At 49.7% G+C, this 26,224-nt stretch overlaps 1 protein-coding gene across 1 annotated transcript in view; it reads left to right on the forward strand.

Moving 5' to 3' along the window:
- Positions 1 to 26,224, forward strand: part of CLSTN2 (calsyntenin 2) — a 615,182-nt gene that overhangs the window by 461,950 nt on the left and 127,008 nt on the right. The window contains exon 5 of the mRNA XM_045791881.2: positions 6,129 to 6,278. Within this exon, the coding sequence (XP_045647837.1) occupies positions 6,129 to 6,278 (150 nt within the window). The remainder of the gene's footprint in view (positions 1 to 6,128; positions 6,279 to 26,224) is intronic.

The raw sequence follows: 26,224 nt of genomic DNA on the forward strand, positions 1-26,224 counted from the left end.
ATCAACTGAGCCATATCTGAGTCCCTTTCCTGTATTACCAGTTGTGACACCACCCCTGACCCCAGTCATCTGCTTCCTGCTCTCAGGCAAAAAAAGAAAAAAGAAAAAGAATGCTTAAAGAGAAGGTGGAGATTTTTGGAAACACCTTCTGAGCTTAGATTCATTGAGGAATCTTTAACGGGCTTGCCAATGTCCTTTGGGAATTTCTGCCGTAGTGAGGATGAGGAGTGAATGGAGCCTCCCACCATACCCCAGTCCCAAAATGAACTTAACTGAAAACAGTCCTATAAAGCCACTTGTGTATTTCCCCATCACCATCAATAAAAAACTTATAGTGTAAACAGGCCAGCCAGAGGCCCAATTGACACAGCCCACTGTAAATGTAATTTTCAATAACTACATGTTAATCAAATGATAATTACTTGTCAAGTATGTTATGGAATAGCATGAGTGAAACACAGCATCCCCGCTTTGTTTCCAATAGCATCATCTAGTACTGCACAAAGATGCTAAAGTTGCAAAACCGGACGTTCGTCTGCTCAGTACATATTGGCTGGGTCCTGGCGTGGTGCTGGGAGCTGGGAATGCAGGCAGAGTGGAACTCAAAACGACATGGGCCTGCCCACAGTGGGAAGGAAGTCAAAAACACAAATGGGAAGTCAGGTGGCATGGAGGGTGGGGTGGTACCTAAAGCTTGCCGTGAGCCAGCATGAGGCCGAGGGTTTGCTCGGGGCCTTGGGGTAGCCAGCGCCTAGAGAGAAGCGGACCGTCCGTCCCTTGCTTGCACGTCCTCAGCACTTCTGGTGCTCCCTGACGTCGAGACCCGGGAGCAGCTTCTCCGCGATCTGGTCTTCTGCACCCTGAGGACTGCCGCAGGTTCCGTGGGGGATGGCAGCCAGGGAGACACCCTCCTCCCTGGCCTCCAGTGGCTCATGATCTGCCTTGCATGATGAAAGCAACATTCATAAAACAGACAAAATACTCATAATGCAGTTTCTTTGCAAAATGATAGAACGTGTGGGACGGCCGTTACGAACCTGGACGTTGCTACTGTCACTGTGCGGCACCCGGGATCAGGGCATCCGTGCACTAGAAGGTACAGGAGAAAAGACGGGACTTTAAAGACTGGTTCAGACGAAGAAGTAGGTCATTTCAATTAGTAGAGCCTGTCATAACTGCTTCCTGATAGCTTTTCCTACGGGCCCTGTGACGTGGCCGGCTTGTCCCCACCACACAGACACGTGTCTCGCACACATCAGAGACACACACATGCACACACACACGCTTGCACATATGCACCCACACAGCACTCCATAAAACACAAAACAACTGGTTTGTCTTTTTCTGCTCCCCTGTGACCATCTGTGGGGGCCCCGTCCACAAAAGCTTTGGAATGTGGGGCGTGACGAGCCCTTGGTGAAGAGCAAGACTGGACGAGCACCGGTCTCTGGGATGAGTGGTCAAGCTCCACTTGACCTCCTGCCTCAGTTCCGGAGAGTCGAGGCCCAGTGAGAGATGAGATGCAAATCCTCTCATGTGAGGGTAAACTGCCCCAGTCATGAAGATAATTACTCACCTTGATGAGCCATTTCGCTAACATATGCCAATTTATTTCCCTGGCTGTCTCATTAAAAGTGAGTAATGGTCCTTTGCCAAGCCTCTGCCTCCAACATCAGTTTACACCGTAAGATGAAGAGGAGAGTGGGCACTCCCAGGGAGTGTGGGCCCCCTGACAGCGAGGTTTACAAAAGCGGTTGTCCAAGTAATGAAGGCAGGACCTGGGGGTGGACACAGAAACGGCTGCTCCCATTCTAATGAGCTTCCCAATTGGCCCCGAGCCATCACTTCTCCCAGCCATCACTTCTCCCAGCGACCTTCCAGGCTCCTTGAAGAAGTTCTTTGTCTGCATATCAGAGAAAGTACTGCTGAGCTTGGGGTTCCCTCATTGAAGCCCCCCCGACTGCAAGTAGATGGCCCCTGGCCCCTCCAACCTGCCAGGCTCTGTGGGAAAGACAGGAAGCAGGGCAGCAGGGAGGATAGAAGACATTACGTGGATTCAGCCTGACCTGTCTTACCCCAAAACTCAAACTCTTCCTACCAGAGGTCGTCGACCGCTCTCTGCTTGAATTCTTCGCCTGTGAAATCATGGCAGGAACCACACCTGCCTCCTTGTGGGGTTGTGAGGCCTCAGGGAGGCGGTGCCCGGGGGTGACGGTCACAGGGAACCTGGCAGAGAGGGAACACTCCATTCATGGTCCCTGGGTGATTGGGACGTGAAGGTTATTCACTCCCCATGGATTTCCGGACTGACGTTATGAGCAGGTAACTGAGTTGGTGACATGTACTCCCTCTCAGGAAGTTCTGGATTCACTTCAGATGGCCTCCGGGCCCCCATCTCCTGGCACTTGGCTGGTCTCTATGAGATATAGCGCCTAGATCCTTATTCTCATTGAATGGATGAAAAAACTGAGTCCTAAAGTATACAGAGCTTGCCTAACAGCTCCTGTCACCCTGGTGGCAGAGTTGGGACTGGAGCCCAGATGCCCTGAGCGTTGGCCCCTATGCTTTCCGCCAGTGATATTGTCACTGAACTCCTCGGCGATGTTTGACGGGAATGCATGGCTATGGTTTTTAAGTTCAAAACTACAAAGTTGCATCTAAATCCTGCATCCATTACGTGTGTGTGCAAGCCGGTGAGAGAGAGAGAGAGACAGAGATCTTTGACAAGTTACTTAACCCTTGCCTCTGACCCTTGTCAGTAAAATGGGAATTAAGTACCATGCTAAGTACCATGTCTGTGTGAGAGCGTGGCCACCCTGCTAACGGGGCGCTCACCACAGCATCGGCACAAACCAAGCTCCCAGCCACGTTTGGGGATGACCAGAGGGAGCAGCAGGGGGTCTCCGTGACACCCAGTCACCCCTTGGCAGACGTTTCTTCCTTTTCCAGCAATCGTGTGGTCCCCAGGCAGCCTCTCTTTGGCAGCAGGCTACCCTGGTGAGTAATGGGACTCCGCCGCCTCTGGGCGAAGAGTGCCCTAGAGTCTGCTTATTTGTAAGTCAACGAAAACATTTCTTTTCCATCTGAATAGAAAAGGAATGCATGCCCTTTGTAGGAAATTTAGAAAAGTGGGAAGAAGGAAATAAATCACCTGTAATCCCACCAAAGATAGCCATTATTGACGGTCTACCACCACATTTTCTGTGAAGTTTTTTTTTAACAAACGTAAGGCCACACTTTCCTTGTTTTTCTTTAACCTCCCTTTTTTACTTAACGTTCAATTATATGGATTTTTTCCGCCCTTAAGAATGCTTCATAATTACCACTTTTAGTACTAAGAACATCCCATCTGATGCAGAGATGCCTTTGCTTAGCTCTTCCCTTACTAGCAGACATCCAGTTTATTATTTTTCACCCTAAGAAATAACGCTTAGACGAACATATTTGCACTGTATCTGCAATTTTTATCATTTTCCTGGAATCGAATTGGTTTTTAGATGTGGAATTGCGTGCCCAAAAGCCATGAGCAAGTGCAAAGTGACTAGCCTATACAACTTTCCAAAGGGGTTATTCCAATTTAAATTCCATTGGAAGGTCAGAGCGCTTACCTCATTGTCCTTCTACCCTGCCTCAGTTTTTAAATACCCTCACTAACGGGGCGCCTGGGTGGCTCTGTCTGTTAAACGTCTGCCCTCGGCTCGGGTCATGATCCCAGGGCTCCCTGCTTCTCCCTCTCCCTTTGCTGCTCCCCCTGCTTGTGCTCTCTTTCTCTCTCTCTCTCTGTCAAATAAATAAATACAATCTTTAAAAAAATCAAGAATACAGTAAAAAAAATAAAATGAAATACAATACCCTCACTAATATGCAAGGTAGGTACTGATCGTCCTGTGAGAGCTAGCTTCCACGGGCTCGTCTGGATCAGAGAAATAGGCCCAGGAACTCACCTGGGCAACCCGTGGACTCAGGTCTCCTAAGAAGGCACTACTGGAGAAATGATTCAAATGTGGGGAAAATAATGCAGTGGTAACAGAAGCAAAATGGGAGGGTTTTTGAGCTTCCAGACATTTTTAAATGTGTGTCTTATCCGAATAGGACTCTGCTAGCACAGTCATCGGTCACAACATTAGACGCGTGTGTTTGACCCAAGGCTTCAAATTCCAGGCGGTGAAACCCCACACGCATGAAGCTGGCGGTGCGGGAGAAAGCACGTTCGTTGCCCAGACAGATTCACTGGGACTTGCTGGGCTGCCGCTGCCGCACACCTGGGCCTGGGGCTGCGGCCTGCGTGTGTATTTCTCCACCACGGTCAATAGTGTTTGGTCTGCTTGATGTCACACAGCTTGTAAGCCCTGAGCCGCCTTCTTTCGAATGGCGGATCTGAGAGCCATTTAGCTTTAAAGAAAGGGAACGTTAAAACTTTTTGTTCAAAATTCAATTTGATGTTGCTGAAACCTACTTCACGTGTTTCTGTTGCAACGCTTCCACCTGCAAGAATCCCTCCCCTGTGAGGGCTATAACCACAAACTAGTTTGCTAACAGAACCCACAGGGAGTGTTACCAACCCAGCCCTGAGCCGCTCCAGCCCTGGGCGGCCCTGCGCTGAGACCGGAGCTCATACGTGGGGGGAAGCAGGAGCGCTTCTGAACACCAGGCACGAGGCCGAAAGTACATCAGACCCATTTTCATTCGGAGATTTTTGACTGGCTTTGTTAAACGAAATTTCACTTCAAATCGGTGGCTGCAGTTACGTGTTTAGAAACAGTCTGGAGCAGACAGTGGAATAAACGCTCCTCATAAATGCTCCTAAGTCTTGGGCATCTTTGTAGGAGATCTCCTCCCTGCCCTCACAGGCCTGGCTCCCACAAGAGGAGCCCTGCCCGCGGCCTTGGCACCCAGGACCGTTTCACTGGTGTTGGGAGATCGGTGCGTCAACTCTTCCAATCTCTAAAACCTGCCGTGACTGTGGTAATTCCCCAGGCTTTCTTGCCTTAGTCCCTGTTGCCTCAGTTCACACAAGCCATAGACATCCGTCGAAATGGAAGAAAGCTCATCAGGGAGTTTTCCCTTAGTTTTGATGAAATGTAAAAATATACCTGAGTCAGCCATTCCGTGTTTGCTTATTAGCGTGTTGGTTTGTTTGTTTTTAAGTTTCCATTTTCTTAATTTCACTTCTGCTGAAGGATAATGATAACATTGGCGTTGTAATTTGCTGTCAGCTCCACTATTAGAAGAAAAGCAAGGATGAAATGATTCCCCACAAAGGAAGACTTCACTCCCTTGGAATCAAAAACCAAGACGTATTAAAGGCACACGCGGCCTTTATTTGCTCCTTAGAACCAAAACTGTTTCAGCAAAAGTAGTCCAATCAGAATTTTGCTCATGAAACATCAGATATTTATTTCTGAATTATGGCACCAACCCACAGGAACAAAAACTCACAAATGGCCCAGAAAAGTGGTTTGGTCTCTCTTGGAGAAGAAAAATGTCTTTGCCACCAGGGCAGGGAATCTGTTATTCTGTGTAGCTTTCAGAAGAGAGGTCACACATTTTCTTATTGATTTTACTTCCTATTTGGTAGCAAAATACTGTGAGAAGAGACAGTGAACATTCCTGGCGACAAGCCCAGATGTTGAAAGATATGTGTCAGGGCATTTCTGAATCCCATCTTTTTCCCAGAGATTTCATGGCAGGTGAGCCTTGGCGCCCTACATCATCAGGGACATGACCACATGGGCACACTTGAGGAGGGAGTTTCCTGACAACCCATGACTAACAGACACACCAGTTGGGTTCCAGATATGTGCTTGGAATCCGCTAGTAGTCCTGTCCCACAGCTGGGTGGCTCCAGCCGGCGCTTCCTGGGAATCTGCCTCCAAGGCACAAGCAGGCCATGTGTGAAAGTCATGTTCCCTATTTGCTCTTGTTTGTACACGGAGGTAAGGAAAGGGGTCCTTCCATTCTAGCAAAGGTTAGAGGAGTAGAGAAGGGATTTTAAAGAGCTGCACTAAATTCTACCTCTGAAATGAATAATACAGTATGTGCTAACTAAATTGAATCTAAATAAAAAATAAAAACTGCGGTGTGGTTGACTTGATCTGAAACGATTTTGAATATCCCTGTATCCTCAGGCAACATTAGAAATACCGAGAAGCTGAGCTATGACAAGCAGCGCCAGTATGAGATCCTGGTGACCGCCTATGACTGTGGACAGAAGCCCGCCGCTCAGGACACGCTGGTGCAGGTGGATGTGAAGCCGGTTTGCAAGCCTGGCTGGCAAGGTGGGCCATCTCTTGTCGATCCTGTTGAGTGAAGGCAGCTTGGCTTGGTGTATAGAAGGTGTTAGACCCGTCCTGAAGATGATCACAACATACAGCTAGAGGAATTTTTTAAGTGCAGTCACTCTGCTGCAAGAAGTAGAGTAGCTGTTGATTCTTACAACCCCTAGGTGATATAGTATCCTCATTTTACAGCTGAGAAAGTCCGAGGCAACTCGTCTACTGTCACGTGCCCCATTTGTCCAGTGCGCTCTTTCTAAAATCTCATGACACTTTGGAATCAATAGTAATTATCGCACAGTGCTCAGGAGAAAGTGCCACAAGCCTATTCACTTTATCTGAGGGAACGAGTCTAGCTGGTATGCCTCAAGTTTTCGTCACCGCTCAGTACCTGGGGAAGGTTGTCCTGTTCTTTGGGCTGGCACAGAAGGTGGAAGAGCAGAGGCCGGAGGGCCAGAATCCACCCTTTGGGTAAAGGAGTTTCTCAAATGTTGGTTCTGGGAGCGGAGAAGCAATGGCCTGAGGTGGAGGTGGGGTTTTGCCGTGCTGGCAATATTTTGGTGTGCAAAGACAGAGCAGGGGTTCCGGTTTCCCCCAGGTGACAGAGGTGTACCACTGACCGCAGGGAGATAAGGAGCACAAGGCCAGCCGCGTAGAGGAATCTCGTGGAGAATTGGATGGCTTGTGAAATAACAGTAGCTCTCGTGGTGGTGCCAATATTCCAGTCCCGGGCAGGGATGCTGGAGGTGTCTCTGTGCCACCACATCGTTGGCTCAGCCACTGCTGTTTCAGCTTCCTGTGCTGCTGCTGCTGCTTGGGGGCTGCCGCCCACTCAAAACTTAGGGCATTTCCCGGAGTCTCTGTTCTGTGGCTTTGTCTACTGTATTCTCTTCATGTGTCTTGAAGCTTCAGGCCCCTGTTATAGTCTACCTGTTTCTCTTTCTGTCTGTATATCTCATTTTTAAATTCCCTAGAGACTAGGGTGTCATTAGCCACATTAAGCATCTGTATTTCTATCAGACAGACTGATGCCAGGATACCATAGGTCACGGTCAGACTTGGAATGGCATTCATTCTGAGGGCGCACAGCAAGGACACCTGAGGACCCACCTGGGGTCACTTCTCTCAGAAGGCAGCTCTCCAAGGGCTCCTCCCCCACACAATTTTATCGCCCTTACTCTTTCAACTAGAAAAATGGAAGATGGTAATCAAACCCACCTCTGGAGAGAGCCAGAGTCGTTTGCCTTTGAACAAAGTAGAGAAGATGAAATGCCCAGTAGAGGAGTCACAGGTAAGACCGATGAGACATAAAGAACAAAATATAGAGCCATCTTTGTGTTGCCTATTCAGGACCAAGCAAGAGACAGAGAAAAAGGAGCAAGCCAGAGTGGGAAACTCTGTCACCAACCTCAGGGAGCCTGGGCTCTAGTTGGTATCATTCAGTAAACCCTGAGGAACCTGAGAGCAGGACTCTGTCTCTCTCATTCACCGCTGAATTTCTCCGACTTAGCACATGTCTGACCCCAGTGATAGGTGCTAAAGAAATACCCATTGAATGAATGAATGCATGAATGAAAAGCTATTTGAGTAGAGAAATACTCAGCTTGTTTTATTTTAACTTATAAGGACTAAGCCAGTGAAAGTCTAGCTTTTGAGAAGAAAGCCTGGAAAGAATATAAAAGCCTTCTAAGCAGGGCACATGCTCATAATGGGATTTTCAGTGGGGAAAGTAAAACACAAAGCTATATCTGGAGAAAGATCCCAATGTTTTGTGTCTTTGATAAATGAGACACCTACAGATTTGGGATTACATTTTTGTACCTATATTTATATGCAATTTCCTAACAGAGTGTACTCGCTTCAGTGTTAAATGTATGCAAAGAAAATCATGTTAACGATGTTGAGTTCTGCATGTGCAGCATGTGTGGGGCGCCTCGCCCTCTGGTGCACGGTGCTATTTGTCGCCCGACAGTGAGCTCCCGGAGGCAAGGTCGTGCCCATTAGCTGTGTCTCTGGTGCCCAGCACAGGGCCGGCGCCATGCAGGTGGTGGGCATGTGCCGGCTGGATGAATGAGCAGTGAAAAGGGCACCTTTCTGTGGAAGGAAGAGAAAGGGAAGCAGCAACTCCCTGTATCCATTCACTGTGTCAGAGCAAACCATTTAAGCATGTGTAACATCAGAATCGACTACTTTATGGCAGCCTCCCTGCCTAGTGAGCCAGCCCTTGGTGGCACAAGCTGACATGGGGTTCAGCACCGTGCCCCTCCTCACTGCAGCTTAGCCCCTCTAGAAGCCGCTAAGTCTCTCCCCCCAGCCTTCATCCCAGCAGGCCTCAGATTGTAGGCTGGTCGTCCAGGTTCTCTGATACGCGTATCTCGTGCTCACACCGCCTTCCAGCTAGTCCTGTCCCAGCCCCCAGACTGGAGAGCAGTCCTCTTCTTCCAGCAGACGGGCCCACTTTATTCCTGCCCGTGGGCAGCCCTCATCTCCAGCTCACTCATCTTGGGCCCTGCCCTCTCTTCTACCACAGATCAGGGCTGCAGCCTCACAGCTGAAATTGTGCCTTTTTCCAGGGAAGAGCAAACCACCACTGGTCCCTAGTGTGTGTCTCTTGTCCAGTCCCCTCTCTCAGCTTCACAGAGCAAACTAGAGTAGGCCCTGTTTTGCTGGTTTTCTTTTCTAACCACAGATGAAATAGGCCGCGCTGCACCCTGAGAGGTTGTCAGGTTCCTGGGGGAAAGGGCAGGCTCTTCTTGAAGCAGGGTCAGGGTGAAGCCTGCACTGTAGAGAAGAGTGTAAGGAAGCCAGGCTGGCTTGCACAGGTGGTTGGGACTGTGGAGCACGGCAAGCAAGGTTGGAGAGGTCAGAGCTGGGGGAGGCAAGATTTTGAATGCCATGGGCAGGAGCTGCAATGATCCCAGCCCCTCAGACCCAGCCATGAGTAAGGAGTCTGCAGGTATGTGCCAGGGTAACTGCCCAGGAGAACAGAGGCTCCTCCCCGTGCTGATTTCCCACAAACAACAAGAGCCACCAAGCAAACACAGTTTGGCAGTTCAAATTCTTGTACCTGTTCTTAGTCATTTCCCTCCAGGCAGGAGGGGATCGCAGCACAGTGCAGGCAATCCATCATGCTCAGAAGCCTCCTGTCTCCCCGGACCGCTCCCAGTCAGCACCATCAGCCCTGGCTGCCGTCAGCGGCTCCCAGGAGCTGTCCTGGAGGCAGAAGGGACCCTGCCTTCCCAGGCTGATGAGGGACTGCTCCCAGACTCCTGAGGTGCCCCAGGGCATGGCCCTGTTTTCCATCACAGCAACCCCTTCCAGGAGGGTAGGGTTGCAGCTTTCCCAGCATGCTGTTGGCCTTACCTGGCCGTGTGCAAGGACATCACAGACCCTGGCTCTGTTTCCACCTGCTGTTCAGACCTTGGCCAAAGCCTTGTCTCCTTTGGCTATGGTTTTCCATTCTCTGTCTTTTTTCTGTGGCTGGATCTTATCTTCCCAGAAACGACATGAGTTTTGTTCTCGCTGCTGTATTCTGAGATTATAAGTCTGAATAGGTGGTGGGGGTCAGCTCACTCCACCTGGGAAGGTGGAGCTTTGCCCAAGAGAAAGTCACTCCCATTCTCAGCTGCCCAGAGAAGATGGTCATCCAAGTACCCACTAGACCCGTGTGAGTGGAAGGGAGAACAAAATCTCTGTGTGTTGTCCTGAGCTTTGAGAACTCTTGATATCCCTATAGCAGCTCTTACTCATGATGATAGAAGATTCTATTAGGAAGCAGGAAAATGGTGCACCTGCAGTAGGCTACATGCTAAGGCCTGGCTTGTGCCCTGCCTCTCTTGCCAGACATTGGTAGTCTGCGTGGTGTCTGGTTCCCTCTTACGAAGCGGTTATACGTGCGCGAGCTTGGGCCCGCAGGTGCTGAGGACTTGGGGAAGAGTCCGCCTCTGTTCATGGATCCGGGCACCACAGAGGATGTAGCACCCTCAGAGGCCCTCAGGATGATGGAGGCGACACATCCAGTGAGAGACCATCCTGCAGACCCCTCCTTCCAGGGGCCACACACTGTGCCTTAGAGGATCATTTGTCATTTGGTTGCTGATATGGGTTTTTTGTATTTGTTTAGTTGTCATGTTGAGAAACACATCCCCTCTTTATGCCTTCTTTTATTGTCCTTGACAATCCCATAGCCCGTCTCTTTTCTACGTGGCAAGCTGAAAACACTGTCTTCAGAACACTTACTCAGTGTATTTTCCTTTCTGTTACTGCACGTCCAACTCTGGATCTGTTCTCTGCCTCTGCCAGTTGGGACCCAAGGTTCAGTATTTCACGTCCCTTTACGGAAACAGTGTCCCTCTGGAGAGAGCCACTGCCCACTGCCCTGGTGGCCCCTCCACACTTCTCTCCCAGACATGTTGCTGACTGGACGCGCAGCCCTTCTGGATCCAGAGTTCCCATGTCAGATCAGGTTTGCAGACTCCCGGCCCCGCGGGACCCCATCTCTGCTTGCCCCCCTCATCACTGAGCACGAGCGGTCTGTGGTCCCTTGCTGGCACCTGTTCACTGGGCGCTGCCAGTTCCTAGACCTCACGGGCCCGCTTCCTGCTCCCTTTACCTTCACAGTAAGGTGCCGTGACTTAGACAGAAAGAAATGGAGATGCAGCCCCGTCATGAGCCACTTTTTCTCTGTCCCTGGGTTGGCTACTTCTCCAGGTGCACCAGACAGTCTCAGTGCTCCCGCCCTTCCGCACATCAGGCCTTCGTCAGGAAGGAAGGACGGCATCTGATGGAGCAGAATGTGCACAGCAGCCCCGGGAGCCAGGGGGAAATGTGGATTCTGACTTCATCGGTCTGGGGCGCCTCTGGTGTTGCTGGTCCACGGCCTTCACATTGAACGAGAAGGTCACTTAGAAAATATTTACTGAACACCTAGAGTGTGTGGAAAGGACAGCAGCATGAAAGCTGCTGGTGGAGATTAATTCTCCTTTAGTTATTTGCATTGTGAGATAACAGGAGCTGACACACAGGCCACACGGCAGGAATGTTGCCGAGTGCGTTCCCTCACCCTTTCCTGAGGCCCGCGGTGTGCTCGAGGCCGGGGGTACAGAGACAGACACGACCTACCAGGGCTCGCGGTACAGAAGAGGACAGTGCTTAGGACAAAAGCTCGGGTGGAGGAGGCTCTGGGGACACGGAGGAGAGGCACTTCACCTTGGTGGGGAGATGTGCCTGGGCCAAATCTGGAAGGATAATAGTTTGAGCACAGAGAGGAGTATCCCAGATGAGGGAACAGATGTCAGAAAGGTGGGAAGGAGCATGGTGTGGCCGGGACATGGGGGAGAAGTCTGGATGGGCTGATGGGGACCAGGTCATGGAGGAAGGGCCTCCTGCGTTACCCCGAGGGCAATGGGGAACACAGAAGCTTTTATGACCCCGTGTGATGAGGGGGATCTTAGGGAAGAAGGACTCCTTGGCCAACCACACAGATGGTGGCTAAGGTACAGAGACTGGGGCAGGGAGACCAGCTGAAAAGGATGATTAATCCTGAGTGCACTTTTAAATGGGGCACTTCTGGAAAAGTATCTGAAGTCATGTATTTATTCGAAAGCCAATTCAAAGTAGTGGACAGCAAAGGAAGTTAGATTTTCAGGCAAATCCAATGAGACCCCACAGGCAAGGGGACAAGGCTGGCAGCCAAGCATGTCTGAGGTAGAAGAGACCACTGCTAAACTTCATCAAGTAGATGTCCCCGTCCCCTCTGCAGCCATCCACTTGCCCACCACCCTGCCAAGGAGAAAAATGTTCCAGGCCCCAGGGGTCAACTGGCTTCACCCTGCCCCTTTCAAAATCAGATCCATTATTGAGCAAGAACCCTGAAGAGCTTGCTTAGGCTTTACTTCATGAAAGGCATTGAGGGGCACCTGGCTCAGTCAGTTAAGCGTTAGCCTTCGGCTCAGGTCCTGGATTGAGCCCCACGTCCAGCTCTCTGCTTGGCAGGAAGCCTGCTTCTCCCTCTCCATCTGCGTGCCATTCCCCATGCTTATGCACTCTCTCTCTCTGTCATATAAATACATAAAATCTTTGAAAGAAAGAAAGAAAGAAAGAAAGAAAGAAAGAAAGAAAGAAAGAAAGAAAGAAAGAAAGAAAGAAAGAAAGAAAGAAAGAAAGGCATTGATTTCAAATCATAGTGTGATAAGCCCAGAAGGTACCCAGATTTGCTTAGAGACAGGCAAGCCGTGTCCATCTGAGGATTGCATGATGGTCTTACCCCTAATGTAGGTCGACGTACAAGGGCATTGGCAGGACGACAGGAGAAAGGATGGCTCCTTCCCCTCAGTTCCATCCCTCAGTGTGTCCGAGATTCCACCATTAGGATACCAACTGTTTTGTTCTAAAGGATAATTCCCCCCTTAAAACGTACAGGTCTCTTGTAGGAATCACTGTTAACCCAGTGACCAGCAAAGTAGAGCCCACAAGCCAAATCTAGTTGACCACCTGTTTTTGTACTACTGTGAGCTGAAGTATGATTTGTGCATCTTAAATGGTTGGAAAAAATCAAAAGACGAATAATATTTTGGGCCACATGAAAATCACATGAAATGTAAATTTTAGTGCCCATAAATAAAGTTTTATTGGCATACTGCCACATTCCTCCATTCACATATTATCTCATGGCTGCTCTTGCACTGTAACAACAGAGCTAAGCAGTTTTGACAGAGACCAGATGGCCCTCAAAGCCTACATATTTACTTCCTGGCCCTTTCCAGAGAAAGCTTGCTGACACCTGTGTGAAGCTATTATCATCCATTGACACCTCAGCGACAAGTAATTTATAAGAGTACCTTGGACAGCCTAGAAAGAATGAAACACCAAATAGACAAATTTAGACAGAGACAAAGGAATACAAGAGTCCAAAACAAGGTTCGCTGCGCAGAGGACAGGAATAACCCCGTGAGATAAGCAATTCTAGCCCATTTTACAGATGAGGAAAACAGGGTAAGAGAGCTTGAGTGACTTGTTCAGTATCTCACTGTGGGTAAATGGCAGACATAGAATTCGAGTTTGTATCAGCCTATCCCAGAAGACACTGAGGTGTCAAGAGGAAGAAGGCTACAACAAGGAGGTCGGGAATTTCCAAAAGGGCATGTAACCAGCTCTAGAAGCCCATCTTGGGAGACTGTTCAGAAGAGAAGCAACCAGGGGCTCCTGGGTGGCTCAGTCGGTTAAGTGTCTGCCTTTGGCTCAGGTCATGATCTCAGGGTCCTGGGATCGAGCCCTGAATTGGGCTCCTTGCTTAGCGGGGAGTCTGCTTCTCCCTCTCTCTCTGCCTGCCACTCCCCCTGCTTGTGCACTCACGCTTGTGCACTCTCTCTCTGTGTCAAATAAATTTAAAAAATCTTTAAAAAAGAAGCAGCAGCAGCCTGAGGGCCCTTGGGCACCATAGTTCACCTCTCAGTCACCTGATCTCCAAAATGGTGATGAGACTTACCTTGAAAGGGAAGCTACAATTCAAAGAAGCAAAGCGCATGCAGCACCTAAGGGGTGCTCCCACACTCACTGTCTCTCCCTGCCCTGCCCCGACGCTCCCTTCCTGGATTGAGACTGGTCTAGTGAACTGTTGCCTTGAAATGATAGCTCGTGGGAAAATAAACCCATGCTTGTGGATTGTCCATCTCTCAGATACTTTTTGCCCGAACCTGAAGTTGCTTCTGGTGATCACATGGGCCAGAGAAACACAGCAGGAGCCTGAGATGTACACAAATCTTCAAACCCAAAGATGTCAGACCCAAGTGTGGCAACTCACACCAGAGCAGGGGGCTACCTGCTCCTGTAAGAGACTTGAATGTGAAAATTATCCACCACCCACCCTTCCATTCGCCAGTACCTGGCTTTATTTCAGGTTCATCCCCAGGGGCTCGGCTCCTCCATCCCCTAGGTGTTCTCCACCTTCAGGCTCCTGTCCTCTTGACTTTCCCCTTTGCCATATTCTCTCCTCTCCATTGTGTCCCCATTCTCCACAATCCTCCCCACCCACTCCATTCCTTTGATATTCATCCTCTGATCCCTCCCCATTACTGGGGAAGGTGCTGGGGCCCAGGGGTGCAGGAGTCAAGTACAAAGCAGTGAAGACGGAGCTAGGTGGGAGCGAGAAGTGCTCAGGTCAACCCTCCGCCCCGTCATGATTGGCCATAGCCTTTGCTGAAGCCACTTTGCTGGCTGAGCCTGGGTTTCCTCGAATGTTGATTGAGAAGCATAACCCTTGGCCTAATCATTTTGTAGGACTGTAAGGAAGCCAAAAGAGGTCTTGTGTTTGGAAGTACTTTACAAAATTTAGATTACCATGCAAGCAATGTTATGATTAAAATTGGTAAAATAGGTACCATCACATAAATGAATACATACCCACGTGTGCACGCGCATGTGCACACACACACACACACACTGAAATTCATAGAATTGGGTAAGACTGTGGCTCGAGCATCGTGCTCTTGATTTTAGAGCTTTAGACTGGACCAAGGTGAGACAGTGGGGTGGGTGTGTGAGAAGAGCACAGTCTGGCGGGCTGGGCACACAGGCCTCAGTCTCCTGGGCTCTAAGATGTGCTGCATCCTCACAAAAGTGACTCCTGCCTCGTTCAGCTTCCCCACGTAGAAACGGAATAATGCCTTCTGAGAACAGGATGCCGGGCTCCCCGTGGAATGCTGTGCTCAGAACCACCCACGCAGGGGGCCCAATGAATGGTGGTTCTTTTTAGTTCCCTTTCTTCTGATTTTTTTAAGTCACAATAGAGCACTTTCTCTCCAAATAATTGGAAAAGCCATCCCTGAAGCCAAATTCCACTAGCTCTAGCAGTGCGACCCCAGGGCAGCTGCTCCTGGGTCCGCTCAGCTCTGCCAGGTGAGTGTCCGCGCTCCTGGCAGAGGGCCTCCAGGGGCACTCCTCCATGAAGAACGACCTGTTTTGACATCACTGACACAGCTGATCATTAAGGTGCAACAAATGGCTTTTGTACAGGACGCTGATTTGCCTACTCGTGGCGTCTTTATGTGCTTGCAGTCCTGCTAGAAAAAAGCGCACCTGCTCAAGCCTGTTTGCACCTGGCTCCCCAGGGCCTCCATGTGAGCACGAGTGGAAATGGGCCTCGGAGGTTTCTGGGGCTGATCGGCTCAGCCCTGAGGGAGACGGCGGTGCAGGCGGACTGCGCTCATCCCAAACAGAGCTCAGTCTGAGTAACGGTCACCGGTGTGTAAGCCTTTACTCTTTGCCAAACTCTGTGTAATGGTGATGTGTGTACTTGCTCCTTTACTCTTCACTGTCCCCTGAAAGTTTGCCCATTTCACAGATGAGAACACTGAAGTTAAGATGCTCACCACATAGCTAGTTACATCCAGGAGCCACGTCCACGCCAGTCCTCTCTGTCTGCAGACACAGGGCTCCTGTCCCTTTACCTACAATGTGTCTCAAAGCAAAGGAGAACTCTGGCCACCTTTTGAGATCATTGCAAGCTATTTCGAGAAAAATTTTATAGTTAGTACCCTTGCTTGATATTGTAAGGAAAATGTGTGATTGGACATCAGGGCAATGAGAGAGGACTGTGACTTGTAGAGTTGGGGGGCGGGGTGTGGGGAGGTAGCACTCTTGCCACACAAGCCCACCTCAGGGACCTGCCTTCATTCAGAATAGCAAGGCCATCGCTTGGCCTTCTTGGATGACCCCTTAAGGACCCCAAAGCGTATGGAGCTTGCCTGAGAACACCCAGATGCTAAGAGGGGGATACATGCTGGTGTTGGATTTTGTGACTCAGAACCCACGCTCCGTCCCCTCTCTCTGTAGACCTGGGTCTGCCCCAGACCCACACACAATCAGCCTCTTTCACTGATAGCTCTTTTAAATATTTGCAGCCTGCTGTAATCTCTCCCTGCAGGGAGTCAGCAGAGGGCAGGGATTCAGGGGGGTGGCTCCGAAGCCAGAAAGAGCAGGGTTCAAATGCACATTCTACCCTGTGTTGACTCAGGGACATTAGGCAAGTCGTTGAACCTCTGTGAACCTTCAGACGTAGCAGCTGCAAAATGAGGCTCCCATGCTTATCTCAGAGGTTCGTCACAAGGTAGAACTGCTCCGGGCGTGCAGGAACGGCTCCATGGTACCAGCGAGGGGGATGCAGGGAGAGAACAAATAGAAGCTACTAAAGTGGGTTTAGGAGTCAGGCCAGCCTTTGGGTGCCATTTTATGTCTGACCTGAGGGGTCAGTAGTATTTGCCAGGTGCGCTAGGGTGTGGGGAAGGAGGTAGTAATGGGGAGGACCAGGAGGGGTATCCCCAGGACAGCTCAGTGCTTAAAAGTTGCACCTTCCAGGAACCTGTTTATATTCCCTGTTCTTTTTTTTTTTTTTTTTTTTTTTGGATGTAAAGTTTGATGATTCATTAGTTGTGTATAACACCCAGTGCACCATGCAATACTTGCCCTCCTTACTACCCATCACCGGCCTATCCCATTCCCCCACCCCCCTCCCCTCTGAGGCCCTCAGTTTGTTTCTCAGAGTCCATAGTTTCTCATGTTTCATTCCCCCTTCTGATTACCCCCCCTTTCTTTAACCCTTTCTTCTCCTACCGATCTTCCTACTTCTTATGTTCCATAGATGAGAGAAACCATATGATAATTGTCTTTCTCTGCTTGACTTATTTCACTTAGCATTATCTCCTCCAGTGCCGTCCATGTTGCCGCAAATGTTGAGAACTCGTTCTTTCTGGTGGCTGAGTAATATTCCATTGTATATATGGACCACATCTTCTTAATCCAGTCATCTGTTGAAGGGCATCTCGGCTCCTTCCACGATTTAGCTATTGTGGACAATGCTGCTATGAACGTTGGGGTGCATATGGCCCTTCTCTTCACTACGTCTGTCTCTTTGGGGTAAATACCCAGTAGTGCAATGGCTGGATCATAGGGTAGCTCAATTTTTAACTTTTTAAGGGACCTCCACACTGTTTTCCAGAGTGGCTGTACCAACTTGCATTCCCACCAACAATGTAGGAGGGATCCCCTTTCTCCACATCCTCTCCAGCAATTGTTGTTTCTTGCCTTGTCCATTTTTGCCATTCTAACTGGCGTAAGGTGGTATCTCAGTGTGGTTCTGCTCAGCATCTCTTGCTTTATGGCTGACAGGAGACAAGAATTTCAGTCGCACAAAAGGATTTGGAGAAAACTTAGCAGAGGTAGATGAACTAGTGTTTATTTTCTTGTTTGTTTTCATGACAAAAGTGAGCTTTCCAGTGCAGGCAGTGGATGAAGTAGACAGAACTTTCCAGAGAGATTCCGTAAGGCTGTGAGCATAACAACCACAGTTCACCTGGCCTCCCCACTGTGACTCCTTTCTTCTCATGTTTTGCGAGGGCCCAACCAGCCCTGGCCCCTGTGGCCTAGATGCCTTCAAGCCTGTGTAGTTGGTGCCCTGAGCTGGGAGGCTGATGTCCACCGGTCAGGTGGAACAGGGCAAGGCCTGACATGGCAGCAGCAGGCAGAGGCAAGTCAGTAGGAGCAGAGCGGGAAGTTCAGGGAGGCCTGGGGGAGCTGTAGGGGCCTGATCCGACAAGGGCCAGGATAAGGAACCCGTCTGGGACCTCTAGAAACTAGTACACTCTGAGGAGGACTCATTTCTGACAACCTGGTGGGTGGAGGTCGATATTTCGAGTAAAATGTGACCTTGTTCTCAGCCACAGTTTAAGACAAGTAGGTGGTCTGGCTAGCCGTGTTTCAGCATCCAGGCATTTGCTGGAGGCCGGCAGCCCCTGTGCAGCTCCCAGTGCCCGTGTGCGTCTCTGGCCCGAGAGCCTGCAGCCCTGGGTGGGAACAGCCAGCCGCACACAGAAGTTCTGCGTTCCGCTCGAAAGCTCGAGCGAACAGGCAGCAACGGGGCCACCACCACTTTTTCCTGTGAACATTTTTAAATTACGGAGTATTTTATGTTCATTCAAAGATGATTTTTGAAAAGTATAATAATCAATAAGAACTGCCCATAATCCAATTAATGCCGCCTCATCAATGTGACAGTCTACTCTTCTCCCTCCGTAGTCATTTCAACTTTGTGTTCTTTTCCCACGTCCCTTGATGCCTTATGTATGGTCATACATCACAGACCCTCACCACCCCTCCGCAGCTGCGTAATATTCCCTCACAGGAGGTCAGATGAGCTTGTCTGTGTCCTCACAGTGAGACGGAGCCATGTGATTGATTTTAGCTCGGCTCCGTTTTTCTTGTTCTGTGCACCGGTGAATACCTTTGTGCAAAGGTCTTTGCATTTCGAGTCACTTTCTCAGGAGTCTATCACCTGGGCCAAGGCACATGGGCATTTCTTGGCCGAGAAGCATTCTGCCAGGCACTGGGCTGATCCTTGGTGATGGTTTACGCTGCCCCCGGCAAAGCGAGCGACACTTCCCCCGCCTTCACCCACATGCTCTCTCAGGCTTCCTGCGTGTTTGACCGACTCTGCGGACTTGTACCATATTTTCTGAAGAGATGATTATTTGGTTCCAATTTTAGAATGCCGTTCACTGAAATGAAAAGTCCTACAAGACTGGAATATCACCTAGAGTCATGGTCCTTTTATTTAAAAAATAAAAAAAGTTTGGCAACTGTGGACAACTGATCTGTAGATTAAAGAGATGTATATTGCTGGAGAATAAAAAGTATACATAGGATACCTTACAAAAAGATGGAACGTGTGCGAATGAAAAACCATACTCTTGCATTGCAAATGCTTTTCAAAGCCATAAAGGTAAAGATTCTTGAAGAATAGCTACTCCGTCTTGCACCAATAATACATCAGTCCCAAGATAAGAAAATTGCCTGGAAAATGCTCATGTTTATTAGACATAAGAGACAAGAGTTTCTATCAATCCAAGAGAAAGTACCCTGGTCGGTGGAGTTAATGATTCCCCCCCTGGGAGAATTATCTTTCAGAAAAGCTGCTCTTCAGTTGCCTGGTTTCTGCACCTTTCCAGCATCAATTCTGCCTGCTGTGTTTCTGTTTGGGAGCTGAGAAGCATGGGAGTGGAGGATCTTTGGAAAGGAAGGAGTTGGGGAGGAAGTAGCAGCCAAGCTTTGGGTGGGGGTCCCGGTTTCTGAACACCCCACGGTTCACTTCAGCGGTAGCATCAGTGGCTCCCCCAACAGCCCTGGGGAGCTTGGAGCTGGGGGAAGGGGGAGTACACGGGCTTTAAAGAGGTGATGCCCGACACCAGCAAGCTCAGAGGCTTGTCGAAGAGCTGAGGCACTCACAGTGGCATCAGAGAGCCACACAGAAGAGAACAGGTCCCCTCACAGCATGTGGATGGCCAGGGGCCAGCTGCATGGGGGGCACGGCATCCAGGGGCTTGCGTCAGGCATGGGAACAGAGCAGAACCCGAAGGCTGTGTGTAGCTCCAAGGGCCCTGCAGAAGCAGCACACAGAGTGAACCCAGACCTGCCCAGCGGCAGGTGGCAACAACATCTCCAGTCCAGAGAGGCTGGAGTGAGCAGGAGAATCCGCAAGGAATGAGACAAAGAGCAAGTCTGACCAGAGCAGTAGGGCCAGGGGAATTCCCTGAGCCCTGGAACCTGGACAGGCACCTTTCATGAAGCATCCTTACTGTTCATTTCCCAAATATTCAGTGGGAACCTGCAGTGTTCCAGAAACTGCACCAGGCACTGGAGATTTTAAAACTAACAAAACAGTCAGACCCTCCTCTGTGGAACCTCCGATGGGGTTGGGGAGATAGAGAGTCGCAGACAAAAAACAATTAAGAAATAAATGAATAGTTTATTCTATTGGTCAAAGCCAGTCATGTGGCTAAGCCCCAAATCAGTGGGGCCTGGGTATGTACCCCTTCCACTGGGAGGAGGGCGTGGTCAGAAGCAATCATCGAACGCACACAATGGGAAGTGGCCCTCTCTGCACGCAGAGCCCTGGGTCCTCCGTCTGTGGTTCCTCTGGAACTGAACCTGTGCTTTGCCTGCAGGAGGTAAAGAAAGAAAACACAGCTTGTTCTGAATTCATCTGGTATGAGGTCCTACCCTGCTGGGTCAGGTCCCAGGCGGCACACAGGTCTCCCTCTGGGCCTCCTGTAGAGGGGGCAGAAATCCTTTCTTAACCCCTCTCTGGCTGCTGGGACCCATGCAGCGGGAGTGGGAGAAGGGATGGGAGTTCACTGCTCAATATAGTTTGGGCTAGTGGCTTCCAAGTCTGTCTGTGCCTCCTCATCACTTGGGGGGTTAGTTCAAATGACAGACCCCACGCCCTCGCCCTCAAAACCGTCCACTGGGAATCTCCTAAGGTGGGGCCCAGGAATTAATGTCTATAGAAGTTTTCCTGGTGATTCTCCTGAGGCCAACCCTAACCCTGCACCTGTCTACAGACAACAATTTAGGGGACACAGTGTGAGCCCCCCATAGATGATGTACATTCCAAAGCCCACGAATTGGGGAGGAGAGAACGTGGTCTAGGCTGGAACAATCGTGGAGGACTCCCTGGAAGAGGAACTGGATGTATTGCAGTTGGGCAATGGTGACCAGCATAGATTAGAAGGACAAAGAGAGGTGAGATAGGAAGTTGTCATAGTAATTGGACCAGGTGAGAAGTGATGATAGCCTTCAACTAGAGTGGACAGACATCTGTCTTGGGAGCCATCTAGAATTCAGAAGCAGGAGGCCTTAATGGCTCTTTGCGTGTGGGGGGTAAAATGTTGTAGTGCTCTGAAGTACTGCACTCTAGATTTGAGGCTTTGGAAGTAAGTTTTAGGCCATCGTGATGACAGGGCATTACCTAGGGCCGTGCTTCTTAAATCCTCTGTGGTGTAGGACCAGGGTTTTTCCCCAATCAGTCATGGACCATAGTTTTGTAAAAATATAATAGGAACAAATTTCTGGAAAATGAAATAAATAGCAGAGACATTCAAAATATAGACCAAAATGTTTATTTTTATTAGAGTCAACAACAAACTCACCCTGCCACATGGCTATACAAGTTTCTAAATGCTTACTGTCCATTTCCCCACTGACGTCATCACAGACCTGGAACGGGCAGTTCAGGGACCGAACTGGTCTCTAGGCCACAGTGAGTGGCACTGTTCTAGTAACGTGGCCTTGCCCTCACTCTGCACAAAATCTGAAATGGTCTGGATCACCTTTCCAATGTAGGCTCCTCAGCAAGCTGTCCTTCCATGGTCCTTGCCTGACGGCTCCAGCTCTCCCGGTTGACTGTGACACGCAGGGAAGAGGGGATGATCACAGCCTCTGGCTGTAGCCGGAAGTTGTCTGCAGTTTGCCAGGAGCTCCCAGAAAAAGGCTTCCAAGTGTCTGCTGGTGTGCATGACTCCGAGATCGCCCCAAGGGGAAGCGTGAGGGTATTCTCAGGCCCAGGAGTCCCAGTGTGGACTTCAGACAAAATGAAAGCCCCTCTGCCATCAGAGAACCAGAGAGAACTTCATAGGCAGAACAAACATTGAGGACAGATTTCTAGTTGTTTCATTTGGCATTTATTGAGATGTCGCGGGGATGAGGGAGGTACTAAAAGGGTTGGAGATACATGAGATTTTCCAGAATTGGGGCCACATGTAAGTGCAATTTCATCATCACACACACTCACCCACAGATACTCAAATTCAGGCTGGGGCATGTGCCCGCACACACATGCACATACACACTCCTGCGCACACACACACACGCACACGCACACACACACCCCCCCCACAGAGCAGCCACGTCTTGAATCGTTCCCATTTTAATGCGTGGCAGGCTGTTACTTGGCGGCTGGTTGGGGGCTAGATGTGCCATCCCACGTGGACTGCAACAAAGGTTCCTCGGGTCCAGATGATCACCGTCCTTGCCTCTGACAGCCAAAATTGGCGTGTGTGTCGGAGGGGTGGTTTCCGTACACTTAATCACGCACTCGTTACTGAGCACGTCGTATGGGCCAGGCCGTGCACAGTAGTGTACGAGTTATGCTCCCATGCGCGAATGGGCCATAAGCAAATAAGTAAATAATCCTCCAGAGGGGAGGACAGGCGGGGGTGGGTGGAAGCAGGGGCTGGTCATCAGGTGTGGCCCAGAAGGCCTCCTTTACAAAGGCACATGTGAGTTGAGGCCTGGGAACAGAGGAGGACCAGCCACAGGAAGGGCAGGAACGGAGCACCCAGGCCTGGAGGCTTAACCCGTGATATGTGCACGGGGTGTTTTTCCCCTCCCTTCTGCTCCTTTGTAGGTAATTAAGAGATCTCTTTTTAGGAAGAATTAAAAGGTAATAAAATGCTCTGACTTCATGAAACTAAAATATAGTAAATGGAAAGGGGTCAGCAATAAAGGAAGAGAGAGGATTCCCTGTATTTATAATGGCATTCAGAGAGTTTGTGGTTTTGTTTCTTTTTAAATTGTGCCTGTGTGCAAGTGTTTTTAATTGGAGAGGAGAAAGCCACATAATTTAATCCCTGTTAAATTGTGTACGGGCCTGTTACATGTGGGGCACAGGGCTAAGTGGTTTGCATTTATTATCTGATAGAAACCCTCTCAACGGCTCTGAAATAGGTGACAGTGTCACCAGCGTCTGCATGCGTGTCATCAGTGTTTGCCTGCTCAGGCAGAGAAGGAGGTGACAGCCCACGGTACGTGGCACCAAGTAGGAGAGCTGGGGTTCACATGTGGGGCTGAGCCCAGGCCCGAGTTCCTCCTTTTAGGGTGATTAATAACTATCCCCATTCTGCAGATGCAGAAACTGAGGCTCTAAAAGGTTAAGAAACAGGCCCAAGCTTACCAAGGCAGGACCAGTTACAGAATTTGTGGCTCCCAGTTCAAAATGAAAATGGAGGCCTTCTTGTTTTAAAATTATTAAGAATTTCAAGACAGCGATGGCAGAGCAGTAGAGCAAATATGAGGCCCTTCTGAGTGTGAAGCTGGTCTTGGAGCCAGGATTGGATGCCCAGCCTCCCTGACTCCTCACTACCTCTTGTCTCCTTCCAGCTGAACATCCCACCTCACAGATAAAGACCCAGAGCAGCGGTTGAGGACATGTAAAAAGAAAAAGAATTCAGAAAAGTAACGAATGCTTTCTGGGGTTTGGCTTTAGAGTCAGGTGGGCCCGGGACAAGTCCTGGCTTTACCACTTGTATTGTTTCAATCTTCACAACATCCCCATGAGACGTAGTTATCATTTCCCCCCATTTTACAGATGAGGAAATCAAGGCACAGAGAGTATCCTGCCCAAGGTGCAATCGCTGGTAAACAGAGGGGGTCTGAACCCAGGGGTCTAGCGCTCTGTCATCTAAGTGTCTCGTGGCACCACCCAAAGTCAGGCTTGGACACTGAGGAACTCACCCCTCGGAACCATGTGGGGCGAGGGGAGAGAAGGCGAGTCTCAGAAGCCAGCTCTCGTCAGCCTTTTACAGAGGCTTTGGAAGAGTATTGTCTATGCTGCCGAAGATCCCCCACCCAGCCCAGCACTCAGTCTGGTCCCAAAGTTCTGTTCCTGCCCATGTGGCACCAGGCCCCCTGGAGGCCACCCCCGCCTCACAAAGGTCTACACTTCCTGAGTCGTGCCAGGTCGTTGAGTTGGAAACTGAGGCGGGGGATACTCTTGACATCATTTCCCATCTAAATAGCCCCCCTTGGCCTCGGGCGGCCCCAAGGCCATGATGGAGACATCCTGAGCTGCTATTTTGCCTTCTGGCATTCCCCTCCTTCCTCAGTACTGTGTTAACCATGCCTTTTATTGTCCGTATCCTGATGTTTTGACCATCGGGGCCTTGCTGACCCTGGAGGGACTCACCTCAGGGTTAGCCAAGTCCTAGCAATTCAAAGATAAGAAACAACTTACCCTTTAGCTTTTCAAACACAGACCAACCAATCCAGAACCCACACCTTCTACCATCTTTATTGGGCTCTCATGCCCTGTGCCACCGTCCGTCTGCCCTAACCACCAGGGGCAGGTACCAGACAACAAGGGATGACCCCTATACACCACAGGCCGCTGAAATTATACAAACTAGCATTTGAGGCCATCCTAAACCTGGTTACCACGCTTTGCCCGTCCCTCCCCACGGAGAGCACAATAAAGACTCCTGCCCACAGTTTTCCCCTCTCTGCCTCCTGACTGACCGCACTGCTTCTCCCCACACGCCTGGGGGCATAGCATACCCCCTCTCCTTGGGATCTGTGCATGTAACAAACCATCTGTTCAGCGGCAACAGCGTCCTGATCTGTTGTCCCTACCAGACTTAAATAAACGAGATCTATACAAAACAAATGACCAGGTCACTTCCTCCAGGAAGCCTCCATGGATGCCCCTACTCAACATAATTTACTTCTTCTTCTCTGTTCCCTGGAGCCTGCTCTTTGTTCCTCTGTGTGCTTAGAAGCTGGCTGCTGTCTGTGGCTGCTACTGCCTTCACTGTGAGCTCCGTTCAGATACGGGCTATGAGTCCTACTCCTCTGCCTCCCTTGCCTAGGGCTCTGCCTGGCACTTAGTAGATGCTCAGTAAAGACTTGGCATCCGAAAATGGTAAGAATGATACAAGAATAGTCATAGTAGTTGTAAGAGTAGCTCTCTATTCCTGGTTTTTTTTCATACCTTTTCTCAAAGTCCCAAAGCAACTCTGCAGGGGGTTCTCCTCATTCTACAGATGCAAAATGAGGTTCAGAGAGGTTCAGTGATTTATTCAAGGCTACACAGCCAAGAAGTGGCAGAGCCAGGGTTCAAACCTGAGTCTGTCCAGCTGCAGAGTTAACAGTCTTGCATTTAATTTAATTGAATCGAACTGAATTGAAGTTAATTCCCCATTGTGTGACCCTGTCGGAGGGGGCACTCTGCATGGATTGATGTCAGGAGTGTTCTAATGTTCTGAAAATGAACACCAGACCTAATTCGGCTGCCAAGTGACCTTTTCAAAGCAGAATCTGGATACTTTATGCCCTCACTAAACACTCACTGACGGCTCCTCGCTAGCTGTAAGGTGAAACCCAAAGGTCTTACCCAGTATCCGTCATCCTACCTCTCCTTACCACTCTAGCCCCTCTCTACCTCCTAACCCACCCCCAATTCAGATGCACTGGATGGCTGTGGAGATAAAGGTGCTCGCTGCTGAGCAGAAGTACCTCCCTATCTTCTCCCAGTAAGAAAGGAAGTCCCTTAGTGCCCAAATCAAAATCACCCAGCCCTTGGGGAAAGTCTTGAAAGATGCCGGATGGTTGACGCCCACAGAGACTGGCTAGAATGTCAGCTGCCTGCAGGATCCTGTGTGGGGGCGGGGGGGGGGTGCGCCCTTCCTCCCCTCCCACTCTCCAGCATCCCCATATCCAGCCACTCACCTTGTACGAATCCAAAAATTTCCTAGAACACCTGATGCCTCTTCAGCCAAGACCAGGAAGAGCTGGAGGCCCATGAGTGCACACAGTTAGGGAATGAAGGGTGTTTTGACACACCTGTGTCTTTCCTTTCCATCCTTTGATGTCGCTTCTGAGTACAGAAGTGGAACAGTTCTGAATGCCTTGGATTACAAGAACCCTCAAAGCCGGTGCCTTCCAGAAGTCCCCGATTTGCTTTTTTCCACCTCCAGGCATCTAATAGGAGAGTTCCAAGTGGTTAATATTCTCCTGACAAGAAAACATGTGTCCCCCAAATTTAGCAGGAGTTATAATAAAAATCATCATGTTTCTAAACCCTTAACCCATGGAGAAGGAGTTTAATTCCTAAAGGCATTCACTGTTCACTTTTCCAGGAATACTTACGAGGTAATGGAGCCTGATTTACCGAAACAAAAGGTAGCTGCTTCCTTTCTCTTCACTTAAGAAAATAAACGAACCACAATTCATAAACTAGTCTCCAGGTCCTTTATACACTGGAAAGATTTTGTTTCCAAGCAGGACAGCTCAGAGGAGTCTGGGAAGCTTGTGAACCAGGGAGTGGGACATTCCTATTGTGAGGCTTC

This window comes from Ursus americanus, chromosome 20, assembly GCF_024610735.1.
Source record: "Ursus americanus isolate L20-20 chromosome 20, mUrsAme1.1.p, whole genome shotgun sequence".
In the NCBI taxonomy this organism is placed as follows: Eukaryota; Metazoa; Chordata; class Mammalia; order Carnivora; family Ursidae; genus Ursus; species Ursus americanus.